This window comes from Bos indicus x Bos taurus, chromosome 1, assembly GCF_003369695.1.
Source record: "Bos indicus x Bos taurus breed Angus x Brahman F1 hybrid chromosome 1, Bos_hybrid_MaternalHap_v2.0, whole genome shotgun sequence".
Classification (NCBI taxonomy): domain Eukaryota; kingdom Metazoa; phylum Chordata; class Mammalia; order Artiodactyla; family Bovidae; genus Bos; species Bos indicus x Bos taurus.
The window spans coordinates 22,299,665-22,318,626 of record NC_040076.1 but is presented as its reverse complement, the minus strand read 5'-3'; the positions used below and the strand labels follow the sequence as shown (position 1 = coordinate 22,318,626).

At 37.6% G+C, this 18,962-nt stretch overlaps 1 protein-coding gene across 1 annotated transcript in view; it reads right to left on the bottom strand.

Annotated features, from left to right (window-relative positions):
• LOC113897529 (putative uncharacterized protein ENSP00000383407) overlaps positions 1 to 18,962 on the bottom strand; it is a 65,114-nt gene that overhangs the window by 28,562 nt on the left and 17,590 nt on the right. Inside the window, exon 5 of the mRNA XM_027550282.1 lies at positions 13,454 to 13,585. Coding sequence (XP_027406083.1) covers positions 13,454 to 13,585 — 132 coding nt within the window. The remainder of the gene's footprint in view (positions 1 to 13,453; positions 13,586 to 18,962) is intronic.

Here is an 18,962-nt window from a genome sequence, read left to right as displayed (position 1 = left end):
CCTGATGAACTATGGACGGAGGTCTGTGACATTGAACAGGAGACAGAAATAAAGACCATCCCCAAGAAAAAGAAATGCAAAAAAGCAAGATGGCTGTTTGAGGAGGCCTTACAAATAGCTGTGAAAAGAAGAGAAACAAAAAGCAAAGGAGAAAAGGAAAGATATAAGCATCTGAATGCAGACTTCCAAAGAATAGCAAGGAGAGATAAAAAAGCCTTTTTCAGTGATTGGTGCAAAGAAATAGAGGAAAACAATAGAATGGGAAAGACTAGAGATCTCTTCAAGAAAATTAGAGATACCAAGGGAACATTTTATGCAAAGATGGGCACAATAAAGGACAGAAATGGTATGGACCTAATAGAATCAGAAGATATTAAGCAAGAGGTGGCAAGAATACACAGAAGAACTGTACAAAAAACATCTTCATGACTCAGATAATCACGATGGTGTGATCACTCACACTCACTTAGAGCCAGACATCCTGAAACATGAAGTCAAGTGGGCCTTAGAAAGCATCACTACGAACAAAGCTAGTGGAGGTGATGGAATTCCAGTGGAGCTATTTCAAATCCTGAAAGATGATGCTGTGAAAGTGCTGCACTCTATATGCCAGCAAATTTGGAAAACTCAGCAGTGGCCACAGGACTTGAAAAGGTCAGTTTTCATTCCAATCCCAAAGAAAGGCAATGCCAAAGAATGCTCAAACTACTGCACAATTGCACTCATCTCACACGCTAGTAAAGTAATGCTCAAAATTCTCCAAGCCAGGCTTCAGCAATACATGAACTGTGAATTTCCAGATGTTCAAGCTGGTTTTAGAAAAGGCAGAGGAACCAGAGATCAAATTGCCAACATTGGCTGGATCATCGAAAAAGCAAGAGAGTTCCAGAAAAACATCTATTTCTGCTTTCTTGACTATGCCAAAGCCTTTGACTGTGTGGATCACAATAAACTGTGGAAAATTCTGAAAGAGATGGGAATACCAGACCACCTGACCTGCCTCTTGAGAAACTTGTATGTGGGTCAGGAAGCAACAGTTAGAGCTGGGCATGGAACAACAGACTGACTCCAAATAAGAAAAGGAGTACATCAAGGCTGTATATTGTCACCCTACTTATTTAACTTATATGCAGAGTACATAATGAGAAACGCTGGGCTGGAGGAAGTACAAGCTGGAATCAAGATTGCCGGGAGAAATATCAATAACCTCAGATACGCAGATGACACCACCCTTATGGCAGAAAGTGAAGAAGAACTAAAGAGCCTCTTGATGAAAGTGAAAGAGGAGAGTGAAAAAGTTGGCTTACAGCTCAACATTCAGAAAACTAAGATCATGGCATCCGGTCCCATCACTTCTTGGCAAAGGTAGATTTGGAAACAGTGGCTCACTTTATTTTGGGGGCCCCAAAATCACTGCAGATGGTGATTGCAGCCATGAAATTAAAAGACACTTGCTCCTTGGAAAGAAAGTTATGACCAACCTAGACAGCATATTAAAAAGCAAAGACGTTACTTTTTCTACTAAGGTCCATCTAGTAAAGGCTATGGTTTTTTCAGTAGTCATGTATGGATGTGAGAGTTGAACTGTGAAGAAAGCTGAGTGCAGAAGAATTGATGCTTTTGAATGGTGGTGTTGGAGAAGACTCTTGAGAGTCCCTTGGACTGCAAGGAGATCCAACCAATCCATCCTAAAGGAGATCAGTCCTGGATGTTCATCTGAAGGACTGATGTTGAAGCTGAAACTCCAATACTCTGGCAACCTGATGCGAAGAGCTGACTCATTTGAGAAGACCCTGATCCTGGGAAAGATTGAAGGCAGGAGGAGAAGGGGACAACAGATGATGAGATGACTGGATGGCATCACCAGCTCAATGTACATGGGTTTGGGTGGACTCCGGGAGTTGGTGATGGACAGCGAGACCTGGCGTGCTATGGTTCATGGGGTTGCAAAGAGTTGGACACAACTGAGTCTGAACTGAAGGCTTTAGAAAGGAGAAAGACAAGTAATGTTTAAATTTCATGTTGCCTGCCACTTATATCATTCTTATTTATTCCTCACAGCCCCAAATGGAACAAGAAGAAACCTGTGAAAAGTGTGATAGGAAATAGATGGGTAAAGCTATCAAGCTGCATTCTTACAATGAACAAGCACTGGACTGGCACTCCAGAACCTGGCTTGATTTCCCAGTGGGTGTGTGTGCTTGGTTGCTCAGTCACGTCTGATTCTTTGCGATCCCGTGGACTGCAGCCCTCCAGGTTCCTCTGTCCATTGGAATTCTCCAGGCAAGAATACTAGAGTGGGTTGCTGGCTGCCCTCCTCCAGGGGATCTTCCCAAACCCAAGTCTCCTGCATTGCAGGCAGATTCTTTACTAACTCAGTTGCCTGGGAAGCCCTGATTTCCCAGGTCTGCTACTAAACTAGGTAAGGTCCAAGAACCTTCTCAGAACTTTAGTCTCTACACCTATAACATGAAGGTTGGTGAACAAGAACTTGAAAAAGTCTTCCAGTAGAAACAATCCATGTTTCCTTTTCTACAATATTTCAATCCAAAGTCAATAGGGATGACAGAAGCTTTTAAGAGAAAATTAAAATGGGAATGGGCTTTTTTGCTTTACAGCCTTTTCTTTAAAACATGATTAAAGAGATAACATGGCTTTCATTCGATTCAATTAGTAATTGTATCCTGAGCTTAGGAAATAAAAAAGAGAATAGGGAATAATTAACCTTAATCTATTGATTTCATTTTAATTTAATATATGTCTCTATTTACAGGAGGAAACTATTTAAAACCACCAGAAATGGTTCACATACGAAATGGTGGCAGAAGAAAAGTGATATGTGACTAGATATAATGAATAAAAAATAAAAATGAAAGAAAAGTGCAGTGTTTTTAATGAAGCTGATCTGTGTTTTATATGTCAACTTGTTATGAGTCATTTCACAATCTAGAAATCAAGAAAAGGATTACATGCATTGTTTTGACACTGATTCCTCTTGTTCATAGTTTGATGAAGGCCTGGCTGATAGGATGTCTTTGTTAATCTCATTTTCTTCCTTTAGTATCTATGTTATTAATAGCTATGTCAATGCTGATGCTAATATGGAGACAGAACAAAAAAATTCCCAATTTTAGTAGTTTGGAGGCAAGTAAGAAATGCAGTTGAATGGTTAGAATACCAACCTGGGAGTTACCTATTTTGACTTCATTACTCACCTATTCTAAGATGACATGTCACATTTCGGTGTGTTCATGTATCCATTTATAAGACACTCAGTTCTAAGTGCTTTTTAAGGCCTTTTGTGGAAGATGTTAAGACAGGGTGCAGCATTAATCTATTACTTATCCCTTCACCATTTTTTAACCCTAGCTCTTCCTTTTCAAGCCCAGCTTAAATTTTACCTTCTCCACTGAACTTGTACCATTAAACCACAAACCACAATCATGTTCTTAGTGATAACGCTTACTATTGACCATCTATTTTGTGCCTGCCACTGCGCTAATAATGTTAACTGGGTTGTCACCTTTTATTTTCAAATGATGAGTGAAAGTAACAAGCAGTTTATTTTATAGGAGAAGAAACTGGGTTTAAAGGACTTGTCTGAGATTACATAGCTGGTAAATTTAAAAGCTGGGACTTTTATGTTTGACTCTCACATTTTGTGCTCCTATTGTATTATTTTTTTGAAATTCCTTCTGAGAATTATTGTAGAAGTTGGGCTTTATACTTATAATGCAGCATTTAATTACATGGTGTTTCATGTCATCTCTAGATATTTTTGATATATATATTTCCTGCTGTAGCCAACATCTGTCATTCACTAATCCTAAAATCAATGTGTAGAAGAAGGAGGAGGCAGGAGAAGGAGGAGGAGGAGAGAGAAAGAGAAGGAGAAGCAAAGGAGGGAAAGAGATAAGGAAGGGAAGAAGTAGAGAAAGAGAGAAGAATCCTTTCATTATTAGGGTAAGATGTGTGTCTTAAGTCCTATCCATCACATGGACCAACTGAAAACACTGATTCAAAACTGACTAACATGAGAGAAAAAACAAGGTGGGTATCCATTTTTATTATCTCAAATCTCAGCAGAGATAGTGTAGTTATGAAGCCTGCTGCTATAATAGTGGCATCTGGATTTCACCACTTATGATGGATGATGCTGGAAGCAGCGGCTCTCTTCCGGATGGCAAGTTTCGCAGTGTGCTTCTCAGTCATTTCTTCAAACTCAGCTAGAGGATCTGTCTTCAACCTCCCAACAATTTGGAGAATTTTTAAGCCTGCAATCCATTTCTTTCTGTTTAAATGAGCTAACTTGGATTTTGGTTATCTGCAAAGACCTCTGACTGATAACTTATCAAGGTAATTTTAGACCTGCATTAGTTCGACTTCACTTTCACTTTTCACTTTCATGCATTGGAGAAGGAAATGGCAACCCACTCCAGTGTTCTTGCCTGGAGAATCCCAGGGGTGGGGGAGCCTGGTGGGCTGCTGTCTATGGGGTCGCACAGAGTCGGACATGACTGAAGCAACTTAGCAGCAGTTATCTATTACTATACAATATATTACTTCAAAATGTAATGCCTTAAAACAATACAAATGTATCATTTCACAAGTTCTTTGTGTCAGGAATATGAGCATGGCTTATGGGGATCCTCTGATTCAGGTTTGCATTCAAGCTATTGGCCCAAAAGTCTGAGGTCTCATCTGAAGGCTTAGCTGGGAAGAGAATCCTCCTCCAAGCTCTCTCAGCGATTGTTGACAGCATTGTTTTCTATAGATTGTTGAAGTGAAGGCCTCTGCCCTTGCTGATTGTAGGCTGAATGCTGCTCTGGGTTCCTGGCCACACGGGCCCCTTCTAGATGGGATCTGGCTTCACGGTAACGTGCAAGCAAGAAAGCAATGGAGAGAGTCGGCTTGTAAGACAGACGTTATAGTCTTTTATAACTTAATCATTGATGTGACTTTCTATCACCTTTGCCAAATTCTGCTGGAATCAAGTCACACACAAAGAAAGGTGAGTATTACATAAAGACATAAATACCAGAAAGCAAACGAAGGTGAATTCTGTAGGTCAATTTGGCTAGGCCACAGAACCCGACACTTGGTCAAACACCAATGAAATTAACACTGAAATAGACTTTGAGTAAAGCAGATTACTTTATATTATGTGGCTGGACCTCATCTCAACAGTTGAAGGTCTTAAGAAGAAAAGACTGTAATCCCCAGTGAAGAGGGTTTTTGCCTCTAGACTACCTTTCAACTCCTTATTACATCAGCCCTTCCCTGGGTCTCAAGCCTGCTGGCTTGCCCTCCAAATTTCAGACCTGCCAGCCTCCCTACTGGTCAAGTCCTTAAAATAAATTTCTCTTTCTATATATCCACGTCCTATTAGTTCTGTTTCTCTACAGAACCCTGATTTTTTCAGTAGGGTTTATTAAAGGCCATCTTAAAAGTCTGCCTTCAGTTTCAGAAGGAAAATATTAGTGTTTTATCTTAAAAAAAAACGTTCCTTCCAAAAAAATATTAAAACGTACCCATGGAACCAGCAGCAAGGGGACTTGGAGAACATCTAGTCTAATCCTATTATCTTATAGAGGTGGCAATGAAGAGTCAGATTATGTAATGATTATTCAGTGCTATTTAAAAACAAAGCCAAGGCAAGAACTCAGTTTTCTCTTTTAATGCCCTTACCATTGCCCCATGATGAAAGTTGCTCAGTCATGTCTGACTCTTGTGACCCCGTGGACTATACAGTCTATGGAATTCTCCAGGTCAGAATACTGGAGTGTGTAGCCTATCCCTTCTCCAGGAGATCTTCCTGACCCAGGAATCGAACTGGAGGTCTCCTGCATTGCAGGTGGATTCTTTACCAACTGAACTATCAGGGAAGCCCACCCTTGTCCCATAAATTCTGCCAAGTTGAAAGCTGAGAATTGCACTAGTGGCCTGAAGACTGATTATAGGGAAGTAAAACCTTCATGGGCAGATAAACTATTGGTCAGCTGGGTTGTTCTTCCCTTCAGTGGATCTCCGTGTAGTGGGTGATGGTGCCACCTCATCCTCTAACCCAGATTCCTTAATGATCAATGGCAGGCATGGCCAAGATGGCAGGCTGGGTCATGGATCCTGCCAGTGGCTATGGAACAGAGCAAAACCAACTGGCCAAGAGGGGATTAAACCCTTGACCTTGGCCTCATTAGTGCTGAGCTCTAACCAACTGTTAGACATGCATCGTATCATTTGTCTTTAAAACTCTGTTTGAATCTGCTATATTACACTCTCATTAATATCTGGTAGCTGGGAGCAATTTAATTGATTTCTCCAGTGCTTTTTATCAGTGCTGAATGTTGATGAGTAAGAACATAAAAATAAAGAAATAAATAAACTTGCATTTAAAAAATATTTAACTTAAAATGGACCAAAGAAACACCTGAAATATAAATTAAGATAATAAGAGTCACTGTGATAGATTTTCTTGTTTACTATTATTTACACATGGAGGGAAATCTCAGAATGAATGTCAAACATTGCACTCAAACCAGTTGTTCATGATTTGAGGCAATTTGTGGAGATTAAAATCTTGGGTTTTCTAATGCACATCAACAATAAATCCTGTTGCTTCTTCCTGTCCAGCCTGGTAAAAAAATCAATGCTTTTAGGTAAGCAGTGTTGATTACAAATTTTTTGAGCAGTTATTTTAAAACGACATCCAAGCTCAAGTGAGAGTTTGACTTAAAGTCATTTAATCAAGGATATTAAATTAAAGGATCACTCTGCCCTGGTGGGATGGGTTGTAGAAGGAAGCAAAGTGAACATTAACATACATTATGCCAGGTGCTTAACGTGTGTTATAACATTTGATCCTCACTACAAACCAAGAGACAGACATCTTTATCCATATTCTATTGCTCAGAAAACTTAGGGTCAGAGAAGTTCAATAACATTTTCAAGGATACAGAGTTTTCAGCTGCCTGGGGAGCAGGAATGAAACTCAAGTTTATTAACTTCATTGCCCATCTCAAGTTCTCTCTGCCATGTCATATATATTAGATTATATTCAGTGTATATAACAAGGTTGGATTCTTTATCTTTCTGTTTTCCCCACCTCTTCACTTCTCATCTCCCCAAAACATATTCTCCCACTCAGCCTCTCCTACTCTCTAGCCTACTCTCTTGCCTAGACATGCAAAACATACACACACACACACACATGCTTGGACAGAGAGGTTAAAGAACAAGATTAGTATTTGAGAAGCCAGAACTGCAGTCTTGACTCCATCCATTTCAGACACATCACTAATCTCAGCCTCCTCGCTGGTTAATACACTTATTCCCTATAGTCTTGTCTCTTAAAAGTATATAACTGTTTATCATCAAGTATTTTTATACTTTGTATTTCCCGAAGTAAAGTGGGGAGTTAATATTATTTGGTTACTTGGATACCTCAACATCACCAGCAATTTCAAGCCTCTAATTCTACACTGTCCAGGTCAGTAGCCATTCTGACTGTATGTGGCTACTGAGCAGTTGGTATATGGCTAGTCTGACTGAGGAACTAAATTTTAATTTAATTTAAATTTTGAAATTGAAGCTGGCTCAAAAATACACGTTTTATTGTTTCATTAGGAGCAGGATTCACTTTAACCACTGAAGTTTTAGCATCAAAATTGAGATGTATAAGATACACATCTTATTTCAAAATCTATGTGAATATAAAGTATCACATTAACTTTTCAAAATAATTACAAGTTGAAAGATTAAATCAATAATCTTTTACATATACTTAAGTACAATATTATTAAATTAATTTCTACCTGTTTTTCTTTTTAAAAATGTTGCTTGCTAGATCAGCAAACTTTTTCCATGAATTGTCAGATGGAAATAGCTTAGGCTCTGTGGGCCACATACAGTTTCTATGGCATGGTCTTCTTTACTTTTGTTTTTATTTATTTTTTTAATCTTTGACAATTTTATTCACTAATATATGCCAACTGACTCTAACAGTGCCTCACACAAAATAAGTGCTAAAAAATTAATTAGAAGCAATTAGCTGATAAAATTCAATAGTGACAATTATCCCAACTCTTTGGAATTCTTACTAGATAGATATTTGAGATAATTTATTTATCAGTGTTTAAAAATTAAAGGAGTGGCCCTTCTCATCTGACATCAGACAGTAGAATTGCTGCAGGGCTGAGGGTAAGGGGAAATAGTTGTAGCCCACTTATGGGCTCCCCTAGAAGCCCAGACAGTAAAGAATCTGCCTGCAATGCAGGAGACCCAGGTTTGATCCCTGGGTCGGGAAGATCACCTGGAGAAGGGAACAGCTACCCACTCTAGTATCCTTACCTGGAAAACCCCATGGACAGAGGAGCCTGGCGGGTTACAGTTCATGGGGTCACAAAGAGTTGGACACAACTGAGCGACTAACACTTTCCCTTTACAATGGGCATACTTAATTGTTTTACTGTAAAAACTGTTCCTAGCTCATGGGCAGTACACATACAGGCTACCCAGGACAGCAGTTCTAGTCACAGCTCTATTGTAATACATCTGTCATTCTAACTTGAGCACTCAATGGAAAGCCAGGATGCTCTTCTCTGAAAATGAACTAGGCTGAATCCATACAGAGGATTGTTGTCCTCATTCTACAGAGGAGGACATTGAGGTCTAGGGAATTTTAACAGCTTTTACAAGTCAAATAGCTAGTAAGTGCAAAGTTAGAATGCCCACCTCCAAAGCTCATGTATGACACTGCATCATACTTTCTCCATAATTAAGACTTTCTTTAGTGTGACTAATAAATTTTCACTGATTCGTTCATTTAGCTTACCAATATTCATTGAATGAATATTTATTCATTCTACAAATAATAGAGATACATCCCCTGTTCCACATTTAAGCTCATTTTTGAGAAGGGCTTCCCTGGTGGCTCAGCCAGTAAAGAATCTGCCTACAATTTGGGAGACCCAGGTTCTATCCCCAGGTTAGGAAGACCCCTGGAGAAGGGAATGGCTGCCCACTCCAGTATTCTTCCCTGGAGAATTCCAAGACAGAGGAGCCTGGTGGGTCCCAGTTCCTGAGATCACAAAGAGTCAACACAACTGAGCGACTAACACATTAACACTTAAAAAGGCTTAAATATCTTACCGACTTAATTTATGAGATACAAAATGAAGTGGAAAACTGACAATTATTGGCTTTTTCCAATCAATATAGATGGCAAGCTTGATAATTCAGGCTTGATCTTGTTAACCCCAAACTGGCAGAGGTACAAACATTTTATGTTCTCACTTTTTTTCTAATTCAAGATCATTTATTAGCTTAAGACATAATAAAGTGGTGCTAAAATAGGTACAGAATCAAGCAGTAACAACCGACATTTTAATTAACGTAATAAAGTAATCAGTCTTTAGCTAGGCTAGTATGTTAGTCTATTTTCTTTCAGCATATTTGCTTAGCTGCATGATTATTCACTCTATCAAACTTTTTAGCTATTATTATTATTGTTAATCTTTTTTTGGTAGTAGCCCTCCAAAACTCTCTGGCTTTGCTATATATTATAAATGAACCACTTATTATTATCTTTATAAAATTTAGTAAAGTCTCATTTAAAATAAGTTCTTCTTTATAGACTATTTAGCTCTCCATTACCAATCCCTCCTAGAAATTCAATTAAAATGTAAACTGGATATTTTTGACGTTTTTCATTTAAAATCCCAACATTACTTTTTTTCCCTTAAACATCTCTCTAATTATGCAGTTGGTCTACACCTGATCTTCTCTTTGGGGGCCCTGGAACATCTTACAACCCTTCTCACTTCTAATAAGTATGCATAAATAAAATAGATTAAGAGAAACCTAGAGGCCTAGGATTCTTCTCTCCTTTTGTTTTTCTTTTCAATTCATGTGGCAAATGACATTATTTTTAGTATGAACTATAAATTTCCACTCTATGTATGCTGTTGGGTTGGGTGTAAAGTGTTTAAGTTTGAGAATACCTCTCCCCTACAGGAAAATTACAAACACATTTGGGCTGAGGACTCTCAGAGTTGAGGAATAATTCCATTAAGTTTAGACGTCTTTTCATAGTATTTTCAGAACATTAATCCATAAAGAAGCATCTATTTTCAATACTATTATGACTGGTCCAAATATTTTCCCCCTTGAATTAGAAAAAAAAAGGGGGGAGAGTAGTAGGAGAAAAAAAGGCTCCATTCTTCAGAAACTTGGATGGAAAGTCAGGAAAGTTCTAAAATCACTAAATTTCATGATTAAAAGACTAATTTTGTTTTATCCAAGCTACGGAATCATTTTCATCAGAAATAAAATAGGTGTCCATAATAATCTGACACAATTGGTGTAATTCAACAATTGAATACTGGAATCAATAATTGAACCAGTTGCTTTTCAGTGTGACTGTGTGTATATATACACATAAGCATGTGTTAGTTGCTCAGCTGTGTTCAACTTTTTGTGACTCCATGGATTGTAGCCCACCAGGCTCCTCTGTCCATGGAATTCTCTAGGCAAGAATACTGGAGTGGGTTGCCATTTTCTTCTCCATATATACATTCATATACTGGCTTCCCAGGTGGCGCTAGTGGTAAAGAACCTGTCTGCCAGTCCAAGAAACATAAGAGACACTGGTTCAATCTCTGGGTCTGAAAGATCCCTTGGAGGAGGGCATGACAACCCACTCCAGTGTTCTTGCCTGGAGAATCCCATGGACAGAGGAGCCTGGTGGGCTACAGTCCGTAGGGTTGCCAAGAGTTGGACACAATGGAAGTGATTTATCACAAGTGGATATTTATATACATATAAACATTTATGTTGATATATATGCATATATTTTAAAGTTAAATTGTGATACATATATATTTATTGTATACACATATATAAAATGTATACATTTACCTGAGTAATATATATATTCCATATATATATTCCATATATATGGAAATATATATAAATAAATAAATATATATATATATATATATATATGACTCAGCTAGTGAAGAATCTGCCTGCAATGTGGGAGACCTGGGTTCAATCCCTGGGTTGGGAAGATCCCCTGGAGAAGGGAAAGGCTGCCCATTCCAGTATTGTGGCCTAGAGAATTCCATGGACTGTATAGTGCATGGGGTCACAAACAGCCGGACACAACTGAGTGACTTTCACTTTCACTTCCACTTTCACATATATATACGGAAAGAGAGCTGTAACAATTTAAATCATGTTTTATTTTCATCTACTTTTGCAGTGTAAATGAAGTTCGATAACAATCCTAGTGAACTAGTTGGCCATGAACTTGTTTATTTTTCTTGCATACTTATTAAATTCATACATTTAAGGAAATATCTTGAATCTCTTAATCCTATTCACCTTTTCTTTTTAATTATAGAGAAAAAAATGCTTACATTTTGCAGTGTCAATTGACATGCCCCATGTAAACGGTCTCTCTCTCTCACGTTGAGATGTAAAAATACTGCTGCTTCCTCTTAAACATATCTTCAGTTCAGTTCAGTTCAGTTCAGTCGTGTCTGACTCTTTGCAACCCCATGAACTGCAGCACGCCAGGCCTCCCTGTCCATCACAAACTCCCAGAGTTCACTCAAACTCACGTCCATCGAGTCGGTGATGCCATCCAGCCATCTCATCCTCTATCGTCCCCTTCTCCTCCTGCCCCCAATCCCTCCCAGCATCACAGTCTTTTCCAATGAGTCAACTCTTTGCATGAGGTGGCCAAAGTACTGGAGTTTCAGCTTTAGCATTAGTCCTTCCAAAGAACACCCAGGACTGATCTCCTTTAGGATGGACTGGTTGGATCTCCTTGCAGTCCAAGGGACTCTCAAGAGTCTTCTCCAACACCACAGTTCAAAAGCATCAATTCTTTGGTGCTTAGCTTTCTTCACAGTCCAACTCTCACATCCATACGTGACTACTGGAAAAACCATAGCCTTGCATATCTGTCAACATCAATATTTTAAGGATATTGAAAAGGATACAGAGCGGTGTTTCCACTGCACTGAATTTTTAAAATTATATTTACTTACTGAGACTTATTATTGAACTTGTTTATTGGAGGAAATGGCAAACCACTTCAGTATTCTGGCCTGGAAAATCCCATGGACAGAAGAGCCTGGTGGGCTACAGTCCATGGGGCCACAAAAGCGTCAGACAGGACTGAGCAACTAGGCACACATGCATAATAGTCTATTAGCCTTTAGTTGATCTAGGTTTCTGGGAAACAGAAACATTCGGTAAGCTGGGAAAATAAGTTTCCAATGTCCCCAACGAATAAAATAGGTAGCTGTGCAGGTTGGTGTAACATTGGAAGGTATTTTAATCTAATCTTTTCTCATCCTCTCTTTAACTGGGAAAGTTATTTAGCCTTTCTCAACATTTCTAAACTTCTATAATGTTACTGTGAGGACCAGCACAAATAACTTCATATAAAACACCATCCAGTATAGTCCCTGACAAAAAGAAAGCACTGAGTAAATAATAGTTGATATTATTTTTTGTTGCTGTTATTGAGGAAATATGTGATTACAAAGGTAAGAGGTGACTTCTACATCTGTAAGTATAGAAAATTTCGTTATTTGCTGCAGACATAGGACTTTTTACATCGTCCTAAGTCAAAGTAGAAATAAGTTTATTAGAATGGGATTAATTTAATTACAGCACAATTGACTAAGAAAACTGCCTGCACTGTAAAACAGGAACAGGGCTAATTTTGCAGAGCATGGAGAACTCTCTGCCTCTGGTAATTATAAATATAATTCACAAAACTATTTGCCTTTGCATCCTAATAATACTCAACATTTTGTAAGTTGGTATGTGTCCATAAATTTAAGCAGCAGCTTAGTAAAGAAGTAGCACAGATTTTAAAGCAGTGAGTGGTGTGCTGAAGTTGGTGCTAGAAAGAATGAATAATTAAATATTCAGGAATTGTAAACCTGTTATTAAACCATTGGCAGCTTGAAGTCAACCATAGTAGGACCATTCAAACCATGGGAATTGGCAAATGCTACAAATCTCAGGTTCTCCCCACTCATCCCGAAGACCTGGTTTACCAGTAAACTTCTGATGTGGACATATATAAATGTGTATTTAATTGCCAGCTTTAACACTAAATGGTTTATAGACTTTAACAAGTTATGTTGTACTTCTCTCCTGCAATTTCATCATCTGGAAAGCAATACAATTACTTCTTTGTCATAAGTTTGCTTTTGATTAAATAATTTTAGCTACATGATCATCTAATACATACTTTGTAAGTGGTAGCTCATACTAATAAGCCAAAATCATGTAAGACAAAACAATGAAAAGTAGAAATTAAAAGTAAATGAAGTTTCAGAAAACAGGGTCTTTTGCCAATGTACATGCTTCTTTAAGGAAGAGATTCTACATATACAATAGAAAGGAGGTGATTCACTCAAGTTTCACTCACCGTGAAGAGAGTGCTGTGTGATCTTCCACTCTCCTCAGAGCGTGAGAAAAAAGAATCAGCTCTACCCGAGCTCCTCTCTTGGTGAGCTTGTTGCTCTGGGACTGGCTCATATAAGCTGTCCATAGAGCCTTCCTGCAGTAGAGAGATTTCTGAGTTAATTAAGGAATAAGGAAATGATAATTTTCATTTGGAAAGTTGTCTAACCATCTACCCACCTTTATACAGTACCCTATCTAAATGATCCTTTGCACTGGGATTATACTTTATGGTATGTCAGTGTTCAACAATGAGCAAGACAGCAAAGAGAGGCATTCTCAGCACTCACTAGAGAGCCAGGAATTAAAATAAAACTCTAAGTGTTGGTGAAAATGAAAGGGTTAGTTGCTCAGTTGTGCCTGACTCTTTGCAACCCCACAGATGTCTGCCAGGCATCTCTATTCATGGAAATCTCCAAGCAAGAATATTGGAGTGGGTAGCCATTTCCTTCTCCAGGGGAATCTTCCTGGCCCAGGGACCAAACACAGGTCTCCTGCATTGCAGGCAGATTCTTTACTGTCTGAGCCATGAAGGAAGCCCCAAATGAGGCAGTTTCTCAAGAAGCATGATGAGAACATAAAGTTCTAGGTAAGAAAAGACCTCTTTGGACACCAATAAACTTCACTGGCTGTCAGGTCAGAGTTTTTAGTTATATGCATCCCTCTGATGGGAATACCAATTAGTACTATGTCCTTGTATAAGAAACACAATCTGTACTTCAGCTTTCTCAATTGTAAAGTTGCAGTTTCATTCACCTTAAAAGAAGAACTCGGAATAAAATTAAATACAGTGTATGCTTTGAAATAGCAAAAATATCTCACAGGTACAATAAAGGCATTAACATTTATGTTTAAAGTATTTATATTAATAAGTTATATTATTCACTTGTTTTTATCTTTTTGGAATAATGAATTTTAAAATGTATGACTCTACATGTAACACTATTGTGAACTCTATGCTTCTTTGTATTTGGGAAGCAAACTTACTGACTAATTAACTTGTTATGATTTTTTTCCTTTTAAGATTAAATTGTATTGTGTGGCATCAGCTGGAGACAGTCTTAAGGGAGAGAGGTATACACTCAATATACTGAAAATTTCCAGTGATAGTAACTGGTGATGCTGATAATGATGTCATCAATATAAATGTCTGCTGGATTACAAAAAAAAGCTTTCTTGCTTGAAACAATGAGTGAGAAATCATAGTATTGTACAACAAATGTTCTCATCTTTAAAAATACCTTTTGTTAAGATTCAAACAAAATAAAGATTGAATTGTATTCACATTGTCTACCTTTAGAAATTTCAACCAATAAGCTCTGTGCTACAATTCCATAATTCAAGCAACTTGAGCTCCAAATGAATTATTGAGAAAATTTAAAAGACCTAGGTTAAGTCCTAAGACATGTGTGCTCTAAATGCCTAAACATGTAGGAAAGTTGAAAGCCTAACAGAATCACAAAGTGGTAATTGGAGGTTAAGCTTTGAACCTATTAAGTGTCTGCCCATAAACAGGCAACACTGCCGGATCTTGAATCTTGTGGTATAATGTGTGATGGTGGTCCTCCGCATGAAGCAAGCACCCTGATGAAATCCAGGGGCTGTAGCAGCACCCACAGGAGGCTGAAAAATGAAAGGAGGAGGCGGGAAAAATCTCCTTCCCAAAGCTGCTGAGGCTGTTGCTTCTAGGAAGCCATAGGCCAGAAAAGTAAAATTCAATGCAGCCAGCAAAGTGGGATCAGAGACAAGCTGCCAACTGATTCAGTGACTGGATCAGTAATAAACCAAGAATCACCCTGGGATGAGATACCTGGACCAGCAATGCAAACCTTGTTTCTAAACTGGGGCTTCAGAAAGACTGGAGATTTTTGCCTCACAGCTAGATGGAGAAAGGTAAAGAGGCCAGGAAGGAGAGAAAAGAGAGAGAGGAGGATGGAGGTGAGAGGCAGAGGAGAGGGAAAGACAGACCGAGACACTCGGAGACACTCAGAGAGAGAGAGATGAGAGTTATGCTCCAGCACCGGCCAGAACACATGTAGGGATCAAAAGCTGAGAAAAAGTCAACTGAACTGACAGTCTGAGAATAAAGCCATTTCCATTTCCATTCCATTGCATGAATGTAAAATCATAAAACAGGTGAAAAATAATTTAAAGAGAACATTTATCATCTTCACATGAGCTAAATAAAAAAGGAATATTACAATTAAAATAATTAACCCATGATGAAACCAAAACAGGCAGAGACAAAAAATAAAACAAGAAGTCTTGAAAATAATATAACCACAGACATTTGTATTAAGTAATCAAAAATTGGGATGAACTCTAGACCTCTCAAAAGAATTAGAAAATGCTGACGAGTTCACCCAAAGTACATAAAAGAGTAAACAGAAAACCCATGAATCATGCGGGTAAATATGTGGAGGACATATTGAGGCATTACAACATCAGATTATCAGGAATTCTAGCAAAATAAAGTGAGAGATTTTTCTTGCCAATCAAGAAAACAAGGGTCCAGTTTTACTTATAGTTTTAAGAACTCCTAAATGCAATGTTAGCAAAATTAAATTTAATAATGTATTTAAAAATTCACCATGGTCAATTACAGGAATACAAGGATATTTCAACAGTTAAACATAGTGTAACATGCTTAAAAATTTTTTATCACTTCAATAAATATTTTAAGGCTTTAAACAATGTATTATTCATCTTTGATAAAATCTCAGCAAATTGGGAAAAGACAGGACTTCCTCAACCTCATTAGGGTTATTTATCAAAAACCTCAGGAAGACTCAATTAGAAGTAATTACATGAACATTAGAAGCAAGACTAGGATGCCTGCCATATAGTATTTTTATTTGTCAATGTTATAGGAGAGAGAGAGAGAGAAGCTGAGAACGATATAATTGCTACAGAAGAGGAAAATTTACAGATTATCTAAATAAAAAGTACTAGAAAAAAACATAGATTGTTAGAAGCAGGAAGACCAAGGTTCAATTCCTGGGTCGGAAAGATCCTCTGGAGAAGGAAATGGCAACCCATTCCAGTATTTTTGCCTGGAGAATCCATGGACAGAGGAGTTTGGCAGACTATAGTCCATTGGATTGCAAGAGTCAGACATGACTTAGCAACTAAACCACCACCACTTCCTTGCAATATCAATATTTGAAAATCAATGACACATCTACAAATCAGCAAAAACAAATTAGGAAAAAAATCACAATAGCAACCAAAATTCTTTAGACTACTAGCAATAAAGTTAGCAAAAATGTACAAGAATTTTTTAGAGAAAATTATAAAACATCTTTAAAGGCCATGAAAGATTAGAATAAGAGGAGAGTTATACACGTTTGTGGATGAGTGAACTCAACCTCAGAATGAAGTCAATTTCCTCTAAAGGTGTAAAATTTAAATTTATTTTAATCAAAATCCCATAAAAATCTTTCACATAACTTGATAAGATGATTCAGTATATTTATAGAAGCAAAGAGATTTAAAAAGTCCACATTATGAAGATGAACAAGAAGAGGACATTCTTAGGAGTAAGATATCTGCTGGGCATTAGAATTACCTTAATAGGTATGTAGAACAGTCAAAAATAAAAGGATGGAGATATACCAATGGGATAAAATATATAAACCAAATAAAGATAGGGGCAGCATTGCAAATCACTGAAGAAATGGTGCACGGGAAATTGATTTGTAACCTTACTGGGTTACAAAGTCAAGCTAAGCTCAATATCTCTATGATGAGCTCAACAAAAAAATCATCCTGCTTCTAATGAGCAGGTTTTCTAAAAGCCTTATCACCATGTAAAACTCTAAAAAAAATTCTGGATTCAGAGTGGCCCACATAAAAGGATAATCCTGCCTCCCTTTTGAAAAATAGACCCCATTTGGAGTTTATAGATCCAAAATAATAGCAATCACCTTTAATGGATTATTTATAGTATCCTTGGTTAAAAATGGGTAGTTCATTAAGTTTGGCTTTATATTTCTCTTAAAAACCCCATTTACTAAAAGATTTACAATTTCCCCCTACACTTAAGAGAATGTTTAACTCATTCATTGACTTTCCTAATGCTAATCTTTATGCGATGCTTATTATTTAGCATCACCTATTTCTTAAAGATTTAAAGGTCAATATGTTTATTTACACTTCCATTTTTAAATTCTACAATCTCTCCACTAAGTCAGTAGTTTTTAATCTCTTCTTTAAAATGCTGTGCCCCATGTGTTCACATTCCTATAGGCACAGATAAAATGTGTTTTGAATTATGCACCAATTCCTGGCAAAAACTGTGACCCCACCCCTTTTTCACAGCTCATAACAGCATGGTAGGGTGTCACAACACCCTGATTGGGAGCCCATATGCTAAATAACTTTATTTATTTATTCCCCAAGAAGGAATAAAAATATCTAAAATAGTTGTAATTTTTTTTTAACCAAGTACCTTGTGGACATTTTCTTATTATAGAAATTACTTTTAACCTTATATAAACTTCGGAATGCTTACCCACAATAAGTCAGTGTTAATGATGGTTAAACCTAAGCTAATACGTTTCTGAACAAGGCTGGTTTAAAGAGATGGAAAAGAGTTGGCAGTTAAACTGAGTACATGAGGCATGTCTTTGAAGCAATCCTTTTTGAGGGCATGCCACTTTCCCTATATTACAGAGAAAGACAATCACACTCATTATATGGTTATGTCTTTACTAGCAGGATTACAAAGCATATGCCATGCTATGCTGAGCTCTGCTATGTTATAGAAACATTAGCATACTGCTTATAGCACCATTCAGCCTGATTTCAGAACAGGGTCGGCTCTGCCGCTACACTGCCTATTTCCATGGGAAGTATATTCCTGTAAACCACATATAGCTCTTTTAGAGCAACTAGAAGCAAATGCATAATACCACTTAAATCACCTGAAATGGGATTTCTCCAGTCAGATTTATATGGCACAAAGCAAAGTTGAGCACTGGCGGTTATTTTGTAAATTAGGAGTATATAGGCAAGCTGAACTCGATGATTCAGCCTGCCACAACTCACAATTCCATTTTATTTTTCAAGATGCTCTAAGATTAAATCCCATATCTTGGCTTAAAATGCTTCCTGTTTAGGTATTACAACTATGTCAGCACCATCTCTAGCACTTATGTTAATCTTATTTGCAATTTGGAAAGAAAACAAACATCAAAGTAAACCATTTTATTTCCTCAAATGACAGGGATCTCCCACTGACATCTTGAAAAACCAATGAATAGGCATAATACCGTGCTGTAAACACAGATAGAAATGAATAAAATTATTTTTGAAATCCATTTTTAGCATTGGCAGATGGTCACAACTGCAGGTTGGAGTTATAAAATATTTCCAGATCTATGACTACCTGCTAACTTCCACTGATCCACTTCAGGCTAAAAGGAAAAAAAAGCCATAATGTAAAAAAGAATTTGAGAGCTGCCTACTCCCTT